We start from the raw sequence: 17495 nt of genomic DNA, 5'->3' as shown, positions 1-17495 counted from the left end.
CAACTCAGACTAACAATCAAACAGTAAACAACAGCCTAATTAAGGAACCACCAAGAATACTCCTGCCAACACTGATAGGCAAGCCATCTGAATTTAAACAGAGAGCAAACCCCGTTCTCTTGTAGCATTAATGATGTTATCTAGTTGGGTAATTAAATGTCTTCAAAAAAATAATCAAACTTAGAGAGCATTGAGGTCCCCACACTATTTTAATTAGCATAATAGTAGTATATTCATTTAGAAGAATGAATGTATGTTATCTTGAACATTATACATTCAAAGCACTATACAATTATCAAAAATGAATACTAACCATCTAAATGATTCTTATTTAATACTTTACCCAATTCAATAAGGTTAATGGGCTAGAGTCCTGCATTCATATGAAAAACATCAATGACAGAAGCAGCACTAAAAATTGAGCAAACTTCTGTTATTACATGATGCTTTCATCAATTTACAGAATGTAACCACAGTTTGAGAGACAGGTTGAGATAGTAGTTAAAAGCACCAGGCTAGAAACCAGGAAATTTGGAGTCCATACCTGCCGCAGGCATAGAAGGTAGCAGTTACTGTGGTTGACTCTCAGTACAATATGACATTATACCTGTTCTTGCAATGAAGCATTTGTGAAAATCTATAAAGAGGATTTGGAAAGATTGCATGGGTTGCTGATGTATCCCTTTGTGTTTTGTAAACAGAAACTGTCTCCACTCTTAAAAATTTACCCATTTAGAATCATATTAACAAATTAGAAGAAAAACAAAAGTCAAGTTTACCGTTAGCATGTCATCACATTTCATATCTGGCATATCTCCATCTTCACTCTTATCATAGAATTTTCGGAAGAAATTGAAAGCAACTACTGTGTATAGATAAACTACCACTGCTAGTAATCCCACAGTTAGTACAAGCTAAAAGGAAGAAGTAATAAATTAATGAATATTTTGGAGTTCCTTGATTGTAAACTTATTTTCAAAAAACCATAAGAAAATCAATGTTCATTTCATTTCTATTTTATATTAAACAATTTACAAATTATATAAAGAAAAGCAAATACTCTTCTGCTACATGGGAGTCATTCCAAATGAATTTGGGTGGGGCTTACTGTAGTCTTTAAATGATCAAAATATATAGACAATTGTATTACAATTGAAATCATGACAATCTTGATTGAAAAGAAATAAAAGTAGATCTGCATATTTTATTATTATATCAAATGCATTGGGAACCTTATGGAAATGAATCAAAAGTAGAATTCAGAGTTTATTACATTTCCTCCAAATTTTTAAATAAACAAATGTTCTCTGATTTCTTTCATGGTTGGCATAGTTATATAACTGTTCCTCTTCGTAAACCTTATTTTAAAGGGTGGCATGTAACTTTTCACAAAGTTAATGGCAGAATAAAGAGCTATTACCTGTTTCCCATTGTGGGTCACTGATGATAGAATCGTTCGTAATGTTTTAAATCCCATTGCTATGTCAAGGAGGTGTGCAGCAAAGAAAAAATTGTTGTAATGACCAAGGACTGACATGGTCATATACCAGGCCAGGTACAGAAAAGACTTTAGAAGAAAAGGAACAAAACAGATTTAAGAAAAGAACACACAGTCAGATAAAAACTTCTTTGTACTGTAACTGTAATTGTAACTTCCAAAGACTTTTTAATCAAACATATATTTTAATTTAAAAGAATAAAACAGGTAATGCATTATGTAAAACACATGAAGTCTTCATAACTTTATTATCTTAATTCCGTGCTTCAGTTAAATCTCAAGAGAAAACAACATAAGGGAAATTTTCCCATGAGCGTTACTATTACTGTTAAGACCCAGTAATGTCCTGAAGGAATTTTGTCTCCTCCTGGAAATATTTAGAGAATCCATCAATCCAATTTATTTACCCATAAATTTGGTGAAGAGTTTTGAAAAGTGATTTAAACTAGTTCTATTTTAATATTTTAATTAATATTAACTTGATATTACATACTTACATTATCAGTGAAAACAACACCTAGTTTCCACATTTGATACTTTACATCAATAGAATTCAGCCTGAAAGAGCACATATAAAAGAAGAAATAAGGTAAATTTAAAGATGGAAAAGATGAGTCATTGATCATCAATCACTAGGTACTTTGCTGAATGTAGGCTAAGTGGGAAGTTTTCAAAAAGTTCCAGAAGCAGTAGCAAAATACTTCTATATTGTAGCCACAAAAACAATATATACTTGTATTCAAGGTTGCCTCAGGCTTTACTTTTTAAGTAAAAAAGTAAAATCATGTATAAGTTTAATCATGCATAAAATCTTGAAGCAAAGGAAGATCAGAAAAAAATTCAATCTGGGTAAAATTAAATAACTGATGTGGCAAGAGCCTAGAACCACTCATTGGTATTACACAAATGTATTGATTCTTGCCTTCTGGGTGATACTAGAAAGTACTAATTCATTTCAGATGGTTCCTTATGCTAAACAGAACACTTCCAGGTTTACTCTCTCCCTCCCTCTTTCACTAAAGCACTAAATCTAGATAGTATTTAAGGTATATGTCATAGTCTAGACTTACTTATGTGTCAGTGGATGCTTCAACACTGGAAGTTTTAAAGAAGAGATTGGACAACCATTTGTCTGAAATGGTATAGGGTTTCCTGCCTGAGCATGGTGGTTAAGACCTCCAAGATCCCTTCCAACTCTGTTATTCTGTTGCCAGGCATGGTACAACTGATTAATGGAACATGTTAGCTCCTTCAGTTCAAAAGAATATGATTCTAGCTGATGGATCTACTCTAAGGACTCATGCTGACAAGCTAACCAATGATAACAGCTGTTGTTTTGAGAACTGTGAGTTGCCAGTTCTCCTCAAAACAAAAATAGTGAGAGTAGAGTATTATTCCAGTTCTTGTCAGCATTATTAAAGTATAAAAGTGCAAGTCATAAATTCCTCTAGTAATTTGAAAATCATATATACTCTCTCTGTCTCTCACACACACAAACACACACACATAAATTTGCTAAGCAATGAGTTTCATTAATGAATTTTAAAATGTGTTAATAAACCCCTTTATTATGACATAATCCTTCACAGATGGAATTAAATATAAAAGGTATAAACACTAATAATTAATTGTCATAATGGGCAATCCTTGCTTAAACATTCAATATGCAGTATGATAAGAAGCCTTTATTTGTATTTAGTTTATAGGAAATAGAGCTGAGCCTGCTAATTAATTCTAATTCATTTGTTTTAAAGTGTTCTCTCACCAACCCTAGTTTCTGAATGATAATATTTGTAATGTTAAATTTATGCCCATATATTACTTTACACAATGTTACACTGGGTTCATTGTTGTAATACTAATAAATAATGGCATATATCATATTGGAACATGAGCCACAGTGGCACAGTGCAATACTGCAGGCTATTGTTGCTGACTTGCCGGCTGCCTGCAATTTGGCAATTCAAATCTCACCAGGCTCAAGCTTGACTCAGCCTTCCATCCTTCTGGGGTGAGTAAAATGAGGAGCCAAATTGTTGGGGGTAATATGCTGACTCTGTAAACCACTTAGAGAGGGCTGTAAAGTTGTATATAAGTCTAAATGCTATTGTTATACAGAATAATAGCATTATTATTGACAGAATAGGTATCAGACTTGTGATGGAGGCATGGTGAGTTGTACATCTCTCTGTAGAAAAATGATGACAATTGTGGAAAAGACCAAGTAACTGGTGAGTGGACTGGTGGTTTGGAACCTCCTTGGAAAAGGAGAGGGCCACATGTGCTCTGCACAGCTGCTTGTAAGGAGACCTCAGAGCAGCAATCAACCATGGGATGGAACACTGAGAAATGAAGGTATTAACTATCAAACTCACAGTCACAGCAGAACCTTTTGAAGACACTAAATTCAGTAGGCTCACTTCTAATCCCTTTTGGAAACTATTTATCTAACTATCTTAAAGCTATCAGAGATCTTCAGAAAGGTAAGTGTGAACAGCTACCTGGTAAATCTATCTTTGTTTCTGAGCAAAAGAAAAATTAACTGTAAGTTTAAGAACATAAAAAAATATGAAATAAATGGCAAAAAGCTAAATAAGATTTAGAACCAAAGTATTATTTTATTACGAATATAGTTATGAAGATATTATTTTCAAAAATCATTGTAAAAAAATAATTGTGGAAAAAATAGAAGGAGGAGCATATTATATATTTGCTTCCTTGAGTTATACCATTCTATATTTCACAAATATAGTTTATGAACTATATTAGTTTCACAAAAATAGTTTCTCATTACCATATATACTTTATGCTTCTGACATGTATGCACACTTATATTTTGGAATAATTCATGTTTATATGAGAAAGAAGGCTATAAGTCAGACGTTAAAAGCAAGAGAAATGTTGAAGGTTCAACAACAAATAAATGTTTAAGTAGTCTTTAAAGCAACATTTTAAATACTTACACAGCTGATAAAGAACTATCCTTTTTGGGTTTCTTTTTTTCTCGAGCATCACTGAAATCTAGAGCAGCCTTGTCCATTCCCAGCAATTCACTGATTCTGTCTTTGCCATAAAACTCTCCATATTTATCCATAACCTGAAACAATATAGTAACAATTATTTTTCCTTCTGAAATGTTATTTATCTAAACTCAAGTTTTTACAGAACCCTCATCATGCAGTGATTAAGGTGTAATATTTTTATATAAAATTCTATATCTTTATATACCTCTGGAGCATCTACCTCATGGGGTAAGAGGTTCAAATTAGAAAGATATTTGACCTAACAAGTTATAGGTTCTATACTCCAGTGTTTGAAGAGAACTGGTAAACTGGATTGCAGGATCTTCTACAATGAGTAGGATGTTAAATGCAAACAAAAATTATGTGAAGAGTCAGGAAGCTGTTTATCTTAGATTTGTGGGCTCTAAATTAGTCTTGGCAATGGGAAGGGTGACAGAAATGAGGAAAGAGAACTAATTTGGGAAGAGGCAATATTCTAACTTTGGATCTGGCAAGAAGGAGAAGGCAGAGATGGAAAAAGGAGCAGAGACAGAGAGAAAGGAGAGAATATAAGAGTGTTTGGAAATAGTAGGGAACCTCCTCCCTTCCCCAGGTTAATAAGTATTGAGGAACAAGAGGGGAAGAAGGGCAGACAAGAGACTCTGTGCAAAAAATACTACAAGTATTGTCAGCTAAATCAATACGGCTTCAAGAGCTGGAAGTTCATCTGTGAGACGTTGAGAAACAATTTTAAGATTTAACTCAAGAAAATAAAGCTGCAGAGACAAGAAACAAAAAGAAAACTAGAGTGAAGACTATCAACTATAGGAGTGATGGCAGAGAACATTAAAGTGAGCCCATTTTTGAAGGTATAGAAAGATAGCTAATGTGTTCTCAGATAGTTAATTTAATTACATAATATATAGTTCCTCTTATATCAATAGGCATATTGTTTATGTTGTTGCTTTCTAATTATTGCATATAAATAAAAAATGTTTTTTAAAACCCTTTGTATTTAAATGGGGGATATTCTTTTCCCTATTGGATAGCCCAAGAGAGTGGGGGAGACATATCTTAGGACTTCTTCTGTTAGCAGAAGTGTGCAAGATAAAATATATTCTACAGAAACTGGAAAATCTCTGGGTGAAGACTCATCTAGGTGTAGCATTAATATTATAGCGGGTTAAAAAGTGTCATACCTCTTAAATCACAAACTGATAATGATTCTGAACATAAAAGTACTATCCGCTTACTGAGCAAGCCTTGTTCTTGTGACTGAATGTATGTTGGTTTGAAGAGAGAATGAAGTCATACATAAAAGTTGTAGCTCCATCTATGCTGACTCATAAATAGAGCCAACTCAACTTTATTTTAATCTAAAACACTAGTGCATTGTTTTTAAAATACAGAGTAATGTATACCTTCTTATTTAACAACCACAATCAATTCCTTAAATCAGAAACAATAGTTGCTAAGTGAAAGAGAGAGGGGGAAAGAGAGGGAGGGACGGAGGGATGGATCACCAGTTGTTGCCACTTCAGTTAGATAAAATTCTTTCTCTTGCAGCTATATGTAGTGTTACTCTCATTCCAGTGTGTATTGTTGAAGGCAAATTAAATTGGGCTGTAAGTGTGTGCATTGGTTGTAAAATGGTTTTTAAATTAGCATTTTATTTGCAAACATTTGCTAAACGAGGTAACCATTAAACTCCGTGAGGCTGGTAAACACTGACTCAAAAGTATATACTGTGTGTGTGTATACACACACATACACACACACACACACACACACACACACACAATCAGCACTTTAACAGAGACTTAGTAATTTTCACTGAGCAATGAACATACACCACAAGCTTCATGAGTGGTGTACTCAGTTTGATGTAAAATTGAGTGAACGATCCCAATATAGTTACTCAATATGGATAAGAAATCTGATCATATGAATTCATAATTACAACCAATAATGGTAGAAAATAATGTAGGTCAGAAATTAGACCATGCTATTTAAAACTAAAACATATAATTTAACAATAATGAAATACTTTACCTTTCTTTTCACAAACTTGTCCCAATAGTTATTAGGAAAAGACCTATGATTTGAAAGAAATTATGTTTAAATATGTTATCATTCACTTCAAAAAACATAGTTTTTCTGAATTCCAAATTTACAGAGATCTTTCTTGGAGGTTCCAAGTTTTCCTCACCTGTAAAGGAACTTATGGAAATTACAATTTCTCACTGGAAAATAATGCTCAGATAATCATTTAACAATTCAATGCAAGTTCATTTTTTTCCTTCCTAAAGTTAAAGTTGAAAATTAAACTGATGCTAGTTATTTCCTTTATATTTTTTTTAATATTTTATTTCTTAAATTGCAACTAAATGTCACTTTTCTCAAACATTGTCCAGTTATATGGACTGATTGACTTATTGCATTACTATCAAAATCATCAAAAAATTTAATAAACTTATGAATTAATTTCAAATCTGAAATCTGATACCACATGAAGTCCTTATTTTTTATAATTCTGGTTAAATATTTTCTGTAGTATTGGCCATAATGAAATCGTACATAGACAGCATTCAGTATTACAGGAAGCTTAATTTGCTATCTGGATGCAGAATTGATTGACTTATTGCATTACTATCAAAATCATCAAAAATTTTAATAAACTTATGAATTAATTTCAAATCTGAAATCTGATTCCACATGAAGTCCTTATTTTTTATAATTCTGGATAAATATTTTCTGTAGTAGTGGCGATAATGAAATCGTACATAGACAGCATTCAGTATTACAGGAAGCTTAATTTGCTATCTGGATGCAGAATTGTACTGGTAAACATTTGCCTGGTAAATGTTAAATATTACATTAAGCCATTAAGCTATGTGTAAAGGTAGACAATTTATTTTTAATCTATAACAATTGCACATGTATTTATTCATAAATTGGCTCTTTTATATCCAGATCAATGGGGAGACATAAAAAGTTTTGCAGGGAAATTTAGGAAAAAATATATATTTAAGATTATACAAATTTCAGGGCAACTAATAAAATATACATTTGTTAATTATATAAAAGTGTGCATTCTCAGAATATAAAGATAATGCATTAGAGGACTAATTTTGCAATTTTCTGAGCCAAGGCTTGAACAAAGTTATTAAAAGTTGTGAGAAATCCAGAAAATAATTATTGTTGTTTATAAAATATTTTAAGGGCTGGAATATATAGATGATTTATTATTGCCATGCATTACCATTTTTAATCTACATAAAATCTACCTAGTGTGATTTTTTCCTGCAACAGTTATATTAAGTGCATTCTTAAATGCATTCATGTAATAAGTATATTTCTCAGTGCTTGTTTTCAAAATAGAATTTCATACTGAAATATACCTAGGAGAGCTATAGCTGCTCTACTTTTGCAATTTGTGTCCCAGGTGTATCCAATCACTACTTATTCCTGATAAAATTAAAAGTGACGTGAGCCATGGAGCCTCAAAAAAAGATAAAGACTCACTGTGTATTGATAACAAGTCTGTCCCATTGTCCCTTAATATCATCCTCTGAAGGCTGTTCTGTAATATACAGCCCGTCAAATTCCAATTTCCTTGCAACTTCTTTTTCTCGCTTAAATATTACCAATGGAACCTGGAAATAGAAGTAGAAAAAGTTGTTTAATTCACTTGGAGCAATTACTTGTTAACCGTATCTGGATGCTGAGAAAAATGCAAAGAACTGATAAACTTACATACTTCTCTAAAGTAAGTGTCTTTGCTCTTGCTCTTTGGAACATCCCCCCCTCCCGCCCCTCAGAGGTGAGGCAGGCCCTGACTCTCTCCTGACTTGCTTGGAGCCTACAGAGGAACACTAAGCCATTGGGTTACTTAGCATCTTGCAAGCCCTTCTTCTGCCTTTCAAAGTTGAGTTTTAATTTCTCCACCCTTTGTTTAATTGCCTCTTAATATAATATTTATATACAGCTTTTATGTTTCACTTGCATTTTACTTAGTCGCTTTGTGAGGGAGATAAATGTTTTTGGTATTTGATATATCAATCAATCAATCAATCAAATAGTATTCACAAGGACTTTCTCCCCAAAAGATGATATAATCCAGTGAAGAGAGATTACAAGGGTGAGGAAAGAGAAGAATTTTAACTGATTCTCCTTTCCCACTGCAATCTCCTATTTCATTTTCCATACTACTTTAGAATGTCCTTTCCAGAAAATGTTTTAGAAGCTATAATGGACTATAGCAGGAAGGGACAATTACCTGTAATCATTGCTTCTTCTTGCCAATAACAGATATGCAACAGGTGCACAAAATTAATCATTTTTCTAGTATGTTCTTTCCAACGAAAAGAATTACATAATTCAGAATACAAAGTTTTGATTTGTTTGTATTCATGTTGCTGACATAACCTTTATTGTTACTTCTTCTGACAACAACCAATAAAATAAAATACACAAACATAAATGAGTTATCAGGGAGAGGGAGACAAAATAAGTCCAAGGGAACTATAGTCCAGTAAGCAGATCAGGGGTGAAATCCTCCCTGTTTGGCCTGGTTTAGCTGAACCGGTAGGGACAATTGTCCCTGGTTCTGCGAACTGATAATAAAAAAAAGTTTCCAAGGATCACGCAGCTCAACTGTGTTCTGTGCGATCATTGGAAGCTTTTTTTTTTCTCCATTTTTTAAAGCATATTTTTCCTGCCTATTTGCCTGAACCAGCAGGAAAAAAAATGCTTTAAAAAGTGAAAAAAAAAGTTGGCCACACCCACCCAGTTACATGACAACCCCCCCAAGCCACGTCCACAGAACTGGTGGCCAAAAAAATTAGATTTCACCGCTGAAGCAGATGTGATATCCTCATTCTCTTACTTTCAGACAGTAATACCCAATGATGCAGAAAAAGGAAATGACAGTGTGTAAAATCGCTAAAATGCGGAGTGTAGGTTCCATGTAGCCACTGCTTTCTTCAAGGACATAGTGTACTGTGATGATTCTATGAGAAGGACTTTCTAGGCTGTTTAGCTTCATTTTCTCAGCAGTATTAACTACTTGTACTTCCTTTTCTTCTGATACTGAAGATGTAGATACCTGTTGAAGAACAATTTGACAGAAATATCACATTTCTACAAGCTACACACAAAAGAAAAGGGCTAACGGGTGGAAGCAGGATTATTCCAGAGGTAGATCATTGACATTTAACAGTAGGAAGCCTTGAGCTGAAATTCTGACAGATCTCATCTCCTCAATTTCTTTCTCTGCTGGCATTTCTTATTTTCTTTAGTCAAATGCTATTCAAATTTTACAAAAAAATCCTCAACTTACAATGATTCAGTTAGTGATCATTCAAAGTTACAACAGCACTGAATAAAGTGACATATGGCTGCTTTTCACGCTTACAACCACTGCAGCATTCCCATGGCCACGTGATCAAAATTCAACTGCTTGGCAACTGGCATGTATTTATGATGATTCCATGGTCCTGGGGTCATCTGATTGTCTTTTGTGACCTTCTGACAAGCAAAGTCAATAGGGAGCCAGATTCACTTTACAACTATGTTGCTAACATAACAACTACAGTGATTCACTTAACAACTGGGGCAAGAAAGTTCATAAAATGGGGTAAAACTCAGTTAACAACTGTCTTGCTTAGCAACAGAAATTTTGGACTCAGATTGTGATTGTAAGTCGAGGACTACCTATGTCTTTAAACAGTATTCACAACTCTACAAAGCTTAACTATTTTTAATAGTGTTTTAGCCTCCATAAGCATCCCCCCCCCCCAATCGTTACATATGTTTATTGCTGCCTTATAAAATTATGGTATTGATTGCACTAATGATATTATAAAACCTAGTAAAACTTTGTTGACTTATAATCTTGGAATACGGAGAAATGATACAGAATAAATTCAATCACCTTTAAGGCACATTTATGCAGTAAATGCATATACTAAAAGCTGTCTATATAAGCAAGCCCTAAATTCAGGATATTATGTCAGAATTTTACACTACGGAGTAAAGACTTTGAGTTAAAAATCACTTAGTTTTTTATATGTCAGTTTAAGTTTAAAGTATGAAGGATTTACCTTGTAGAATAAAAGAATGAAATTAATGGCAAATGCAACAAATAAAGCCAGCATCCTCATATTGTAAAAATTCCGGGCAAAATAATTCTGAAAAAAGAAATAATTTTGAATCAGTTTTAGGTAATAGTTAAAGTACTGAATTAGAAATCAGGAAACTGAGTTATAGTCCACTATTAGACACAAATGCTGGCTGGGTAATTTTGGGCTAATCTCTCTATTTTAGCCAAACCCACCTCACAGTGAAGTTATTATGAAGGAAATAGGAGATAACCTGATGAATTGTATACAACAAAGACAGGACATAAATCTAACAAATAAATATGCATAATAGCTAGTTACACTTAATATCTTTATCTTCTCTACATAACTTGCAGAATGCTATTCTAAATAATTACATAAGATGTTTTCCACTTCTAATTATTCACATAATTTATGACAATTAAAAGTACTTATCCAAATTATGTGTATTTAATGTTTAAGGATTGTATCTGAACAGTGTGTATATTAAACAGTACCAAAGTATACTAAAATGCAAATAAGAATGTAGAAACGAACAATACTTTCCCATCTACATATTTCATATAGATGTTTGATAATCTGCAATGAGGGAGAAAATACCCAGAAATGGTTTTGCATTCCCTCCCCAAAGAATTTTTTGTGAAAATAAATAATGTCTAGCTTTGGAATAGACATAGACATAAACATGAATTAAGCTGCAAATATCAACATTTAAACAAATATGTATACAAAATGATGTACTATAAGGAATACTTGTCTATTTTAACTTTTAAACCCTTACAAGGACTTTCTGTTGATATGCAATAATTTTTTTCCAGAAGGCAGATTCTTGCAATTCTAGTTCACCATGCCTATGTTTGTGACGCTGCCTTGGTTTCTGCTTTCCCTTATCTTCTTTTGTTTTCTCTTCCTTTTCTCCATCTTCTCCCCTGTAGACACATATTTTCCAAAACTATAATATCAGTCACATTTCTCAATTAAAATTTAATATCTTAATGAGGAAAGAATCAACTTGCACCATGGAGAGGAGAGATCTTTTTTCCAATGGTACAAGTATGCTAATAGTTGAACAAAGACTATGGAAAATGTACAATGTGTAAAGAACTCAGAAAATCTAATAACAATAACCATTTTATAATAAAATTAAAATGGAAAAAATATTGTGTTAAAAAGTAAAAATATACTACAAAACAAAAGTGGTGTAATCCTAGGTTACAAACTCCTACATGGTGTTCTGCTTGATTCCCCAAGTACAATAAACACAAAGTAAATATATACAAATGAATTGTTAATTTATACTGCAATACAAAAAGAATGGGACATACTCTGCTTTTTCTTGTTCGAATTTAGTATCTTCTCTTTCATCTTTTTCATCTTCATTCATCTTCTGGTCCTTGAATAAATAAAAATAAACAAGACAGAAAACATTATGACAATGATCCATTTTCAAATTATATGGCATAAAACAAAAAAAGAGGTATTGCTACCTTTAAAAATACACATACATTCTAAGGCTCATGTAAAAATAAGATAACACATTTTCATTTGAAAATGATTCTTTCATTTTAAAATTGAATCTAATTTTTAAACCCTTACAATCTTGAAAAAAAATTACCTAAAATTATCCACTTTAAAACAAGAAAAACGTTGTTTTTTAAATACCTGTGTTTCCCTGAAAATAAGACAGGGTCTTATTTTCTTTTGAGCCTCAAAATAAGTGCTTGGCCTTATTTTTGGGGAGGTCTTATTATTTTTGAGGTGTAGGAGGTGGCGAACGTGGTCATCTCATGGCTACTGCTGTATTGCAATATTTTTGGGAGGGCTTAGTTTTGGGGGAGGGCTTATTTTAGCACATGCACTCAAGCTCACTTGGGCTTATTATCCTGGGAGGTCTTATTTTCGGGGAAACAGGGTAGCTTTAATTAATTAAATCAGCTTTTAAAAAAGAAAAAGAGAGAGTTAAACAAGACAGATAAATAAAAATAGTATTTGTACCTGCATTTTCTCTTGCACATCAGGTAAAGGGGGTAAAGAAGGGCTGCTCAACAAATCGCTCAAGCCTGCATTTGGATTATGTGGAATTAGTTTATACTGTCCTCCTTCTCGTTTTAAATCTAAGCCAAAAATATCTGAGAGGAGGTCACTATCTTCTGATAGAGCTTTGAGATCAGTCAGGTCTTCTGCAGGCAAAGCAGCTTCGGCTGGCTTCCTTTCTACTTCTTCTCCATCGCCACGGACCTCATCCTGAGTAGGATCAGGCATGTTAGCTAAAAGTTCGGCTACTTTAATTTTCTTGGCTCCTTCAACCAGGCTCCCTCCAAGCAGCAAGCTGTACATGATTTGAAAGAAGCCTCTGAAGACGCTTGATAAAAAATGCATGAAACCCATTAAAATGGTCCAGTAGGAAGAAAACAAAGCCATGACCATGTCCTTCATGGTCATTTTTTTCATCTTCTTCATTTGCTTCTTTATACTTTTCATGCTTAACATTTTCATCAGAGTCATTATGTTATGCCTGAGGGCTATTAATGCTGACGTGATGGTCACTAGAGAGAAGAACCCTATTCGGGGGTCTTGCTCTTCCAGCTTGTCATTTTCATTTTCTTCTTTGTTCATAGACCGCTCGTTCAGATCTGATTCTGAGATCTGAGCAGCCAACTGCATTTCAAAGATGGTATCTTCACAAAAATTAACAAAAAGTTCCATTTTTTCCTTTTCCCCACCTTCGTTTACCACATCAAAAATAAACTGCCTCTTTGACTCTTTAACCTGAGGTTTCTCCCACTGCGTCCGACTTGATTCACTGATCTCAAAGTAAACTCGTTCAATGCGCTTTGCGCTGCCCATTATTTCTATGCGTCCTAAAAAGGGCTGGAAGTAGTTGAGAACACTGTTTGCCAACTCAAGGAAAGTTTGGAGTCGCGTATCATGGGGCATGTGCTCTGACAGGTTTGTCAGCAAAACAGCAACATTGAAGCCAATGTCTTTAGCTGGCTCATGAAATCGTTTCACAAATTCCTCATAGTCCAAAGTTTCATTCTCATCTGTTTCAGCACAGGAGAGCAGAAACTCAGTTTCCGATTGAGTATAATGTTTGTGGCTCTCCATCGCTTTGTGGAAATCTCTCTTGGAAATAATGCCCTTACCATCTGGATCATATTCTTTGAATGCATCAGAGAAAGTTAAATCCTTCAGTTTTAGAAATATATCAAAAAATTTTAGAATCATTTCTACATTGTTGAACGATTCCACCAGCATGTCAACCATTTGCTTGCCGATTGTTCCATTCACAACATTACCTGAATGTGGGAAAGTGTGTCAATAATCTTATTGACTGACTGGTTTACTTTAAATCGTCTAAGTAACACAAAGAAATATTATAAACATTGAAATTATACTACAAATCTGAGGACAGCAATACTGTATTTCTAAATAACATTTAGAAATATTTAGTTAATATTTAGAATTGACCAAACATGAAGCAGCCTGTGTTTTTATTTCAAGCTTAAAAGAAAAGTATTTAATAATTGCATTACATTGCATTTCAACTATTGATGCTCCCATTTCCCTGCTCTGAATTACAGAGTGCATATCATGGCTGATGGGCTATCAGGAGCTGTTGGTGAGTGGAAGTGGTCACTGGTGGTCAGTCAGACACGAATGCTGAGAATCAGATAGAGATTACCATGTTTCTGTACAAACTTTGTGGTTATATCTTTATACAAACATACTCTCACAAAGAGGATGCACAGGGTTAGGGAAAGGTTTATCATGCTCCTATCATGGTTCCAAGGAATTAGAATTCGTTGTTTAAGTTCATTATAATTTTTGTAGGTTAAAGGAGCTCAGTTCAAAAAAAGGCAAATGATTTCTGTGGACACTTATCCATGTGTGCATGCTCACCAACTACACTAGTAGGATCCATTTTCTTGGCTGATGGAGGGAATTACACTTTGGGGCAGACTGAAGGTTTAAGGGTTTGCATATGATACACAAATTACAATAAGCTTTTATGAATATAAATATCACTATTCCTTTATCCCAAGAAAAGCCTTTTAAAGAAAGCTTTTCCCTTTGAAATGAAGGAAAACTTAAATGGATCACTCAAGATCAGCATTAATAAAGGAACTAAACTGGTAGCCCACTGAAGAATCAAAAGCATGGTAAATTAAGTGGATCCAAAATTGTGGTCAGCACATTCTTGAGTATTCTACTTATAATCTGTCACCAGCAAAACAACCACTAGATATAACCCAATTCCCTTCTATCTATATAGTACTAATGTTACAACAGTAAACTCTTTAGATCTATCTGACTATACAGTACTAGAGAATGCCATGCTATTATTTTGCAAATAGATCTGTCTGCCAGAGAGGAATTGTTTCACACTATTTAACACCCTTCCCCATCCTTAATTAATCTCTAGAAAGATGTAAATGTGTTTCATTTTTATGTACCTCACTAAAATCAGAAAATGTTATTTTTTTAATTGATTACCAGAGTTTGAATTTTCCACAGTAATCTATACAAATTGACAGGCTGAATACTCTCTCAGCCAACTTGCTGACATTAATCATGCTTTTGCATTTCATTCATTGACACTACAGTAGGCAGGAAAATGTAACCTCTTTCTTCCCTCTTGTGAGCCTAATAAATGTGCATTTTTAAGATATATTTTGCACTTGGAAGAAACACCTCATAGGTGCAATTTCAAAAATAACGTAATAATATGTTTAAAATTATAATTTTAAAGTTACCTTCCAACATAGATAGCAGCATGACCACCATATCTTTCTGAAGGTCCATTAATTCTTTCAGTAATTCAATTTGACTAGAATCCTGTCAATATAAATATAAGATACCCATAAATCTTTTTTTATGCTGCAAGGAGATAAAAATCTTATTCCTGCCTTGCCATAACTTATAAGAAAAGAAGAGGACATGGATTTTCAAACATTACTTTAGGAATAATTCATGTGAAATTGTTTACATTAATTTCTTCAAAGACTCTACATCTTGAATCACCCAGAGAACAACTTTCTCAAAAAAAGTGACAAATATCAAGAAATGTACCAGCTTTAACCCCAGTAAAGCCTATCTTTCTAAATCCATCCAGGAGTTCTAATGTGCATAGTTCTGCAGTTGTTTTTCAAGAGTTCATTAGGTTATACATTCCTCCCACTAACATCTAGCAACCTAGAATCAAGGAGAAATTTCCTAACAGTGAGAGCAATTAACCAATGGAATGGCTTGCCTTCAGAAATTGTGGGTGCTCCAGAACTGGAGTTTTTAAGAAAAGGCTGTGCAGCTACTTGTCTGGAATAGTATAGGGTCTCCTGCTTGTGCAGGGCATTGGACTAGAAGACCTTCAAGCTCCCTTCCATCTAAGTTATTCTTTATTTCTGTTATTTTTTTAAACGCTGTCCCTACTAGAAATGAGTATTGAACTATTTGTTCTTCTCCTTTGGTATAAATCAAATTTCATTACCCTTAGCATAATACAATCCAGTTGTCCAATCTGTTTTAACAATCAGGTCCAAAGAGAGTACTAATTCATGGTGTTATAATATTACTGAGAGGCCATTAACTGAACAAACATTCATTGCATTTTCTTTAATTAAACAGGAGTAACCAATTGCATTAAACGTCATTCTGTACCTGAGAGAGCTTCATCTGCATGTGGGCAAAGACATGAAGAAAACCAACCACAGCATCCCAAAGCCTGCTGTGTGCAAGACTCTGTTGATTACCTGTACATGGACCCTGAAAAAAAAAAGACAACCTCAAAGAATAAAGAGTATACAATAAAAAAATCACTAGGAATCAGGTGGAATATCAATGTAATGAGTTATTATTGTGAATATGAATTTAATGTAAATTTATCTTCTGTCATTACAAAATTTATCTTCTGTTATTACAAAGCAGCAATCAAGCCAAATAATAACACGTTATACAACATTTAGTTGTTTTTCATTTATTATATATTTCTAAATTCAAATCAAGGCCGTACGGATATTCTGTGAAAGTCAGCCTTTCCAGTCACCTAAACAGGAAGGGCAACTTCAATTTGGCATTTACCCAACCAAATAAAAAGCCAATATATTATGCAAATGGGTTCATTTACATGTGGAGTATACAGATGTATTTGTCCATTTATATCTAGAGTCAGAAATAAGCACTACATTAAAGCAACTGTTTAATTTATGTGAGGGACAAAAAAATCATGTAATCGTACTAACGATCTAAATCAAATCAAATCAAAAATGTATTATAGTCAAAGACCAACACAAAGTGATTTCCAAATAAAATGGCACTGGTTTTAAATTTTGTATTTCCCAAAATCACTAAATCTTAAAGAATGTCATAAAGCACACATACGCGCGCACACACACAAACAAATGTACAGAGTCAATATTAATAAAATAAAATAAAAGATCACAATCCTCTTTGATTTTTAAAGATTAAAGCATCAGGGGGAACAAATTGGTTTTGTCCTTACTCTATTCATCATGTCCACGTAGCCATTATAATTAGTTTTAGACCTTTGAGAGTCAAAACTCTCTACCAGGAATGGAACGCTATATAATTAAATTGTATAAAACTCAATAGGTTAAAAATTCAGTATTAATTTTAATGACTGTGTGTATCTGATGAGTCCCAATAAGGATAAAAGCATTTGTAGTCTGCTTCCTGGTGGACTAATGCATAAAACCATAGGAATACATAGTGCAAATGGTCACTCTAGGATGGTATACATAGAATGTTAGTATGAGTGACTGACATAAGATCTCTCTCTCTCTCTCTAATCTGAGAGTTTAACCAAAGACGGTGTATACTACTTAACAATTTGAAGAAATTCTAGCAGCTGGATAA

At 33.6% G+C, this 17495-nt stretch overlaps 1 protein-coding gene across 1 annotated transcript in view; it reads right to left on the bottom strand.

Annotated features, from left to right (window-relative positions):
* Window positions 1–17495, bottom strand: part of RYR2 (ryanodine receptor 2) — a 202481-nt gene that overhangs the window by 6565 nt on the left and 178421 nt on the right. Inside the window, exons 88-100 of the mRNA XM_032216038.1 lie at window positions 16281–16385; window positions 15380–15461; window positions 12618–13921; window positions 11948–12015; window positions 11404–11551; window positions 10605–10691; window positions 9389–9607; window positions 8026–8156; window positions 6553–6595; window positions 4462–4595; window positions 1996–2056; window positions 1421–1567; window positions 780–914 (exon numbers count right to left, since the gene is read on the bottom strand). Of these exons, the coding sequence (XP_032071929.1) occupies window positions 780–914; window positions 1421–1567; window positions 1996–2056; window positions 4462–4595; window positions 6553–6595; window positions 8026–8156; window positions 9389–9607; window positions 10605–10691; window positions 11404–11551; window positions 11948–12015; window positions 12618–13921; window positions 15380–15461; window positions 16281–16385 (2664 nt within the window). The remainder of the gene's footprint in view (window positions 1–779; window positions 915–1420; window positions 1568–1995; window positions 2057–4461; window positions 4596–6552; window positions 6596–8025; window positions 8157–9388; window positions 9608–10604; window positions 10692–11403; window positions 11552–11947; window positions 12016–12617; window positions 13922–15379; window positions 15462–16280; window positions 16386–17495) is intronic.

Source organism: Thamnophis elegans, chromosome 4 (genome assembly GCF_009769535.1).
Source record: "Thamnophis elegans isolate rThaEle1 chromosome 4, rThaEle1.pri, whole genome shotgun sequence".
Taxonomy (NCBI): domain Eukaryota; kingdom Metazoa; phylum Chordata; class Lepidosauria; order Squamata; family Colubridae; genus Thamnophis; species Thamnophis elegans.
Note: the sequence above shows the minus strand (reverse complement) of the source record. Positions and strands in the feature narration are given on the sequence as shown.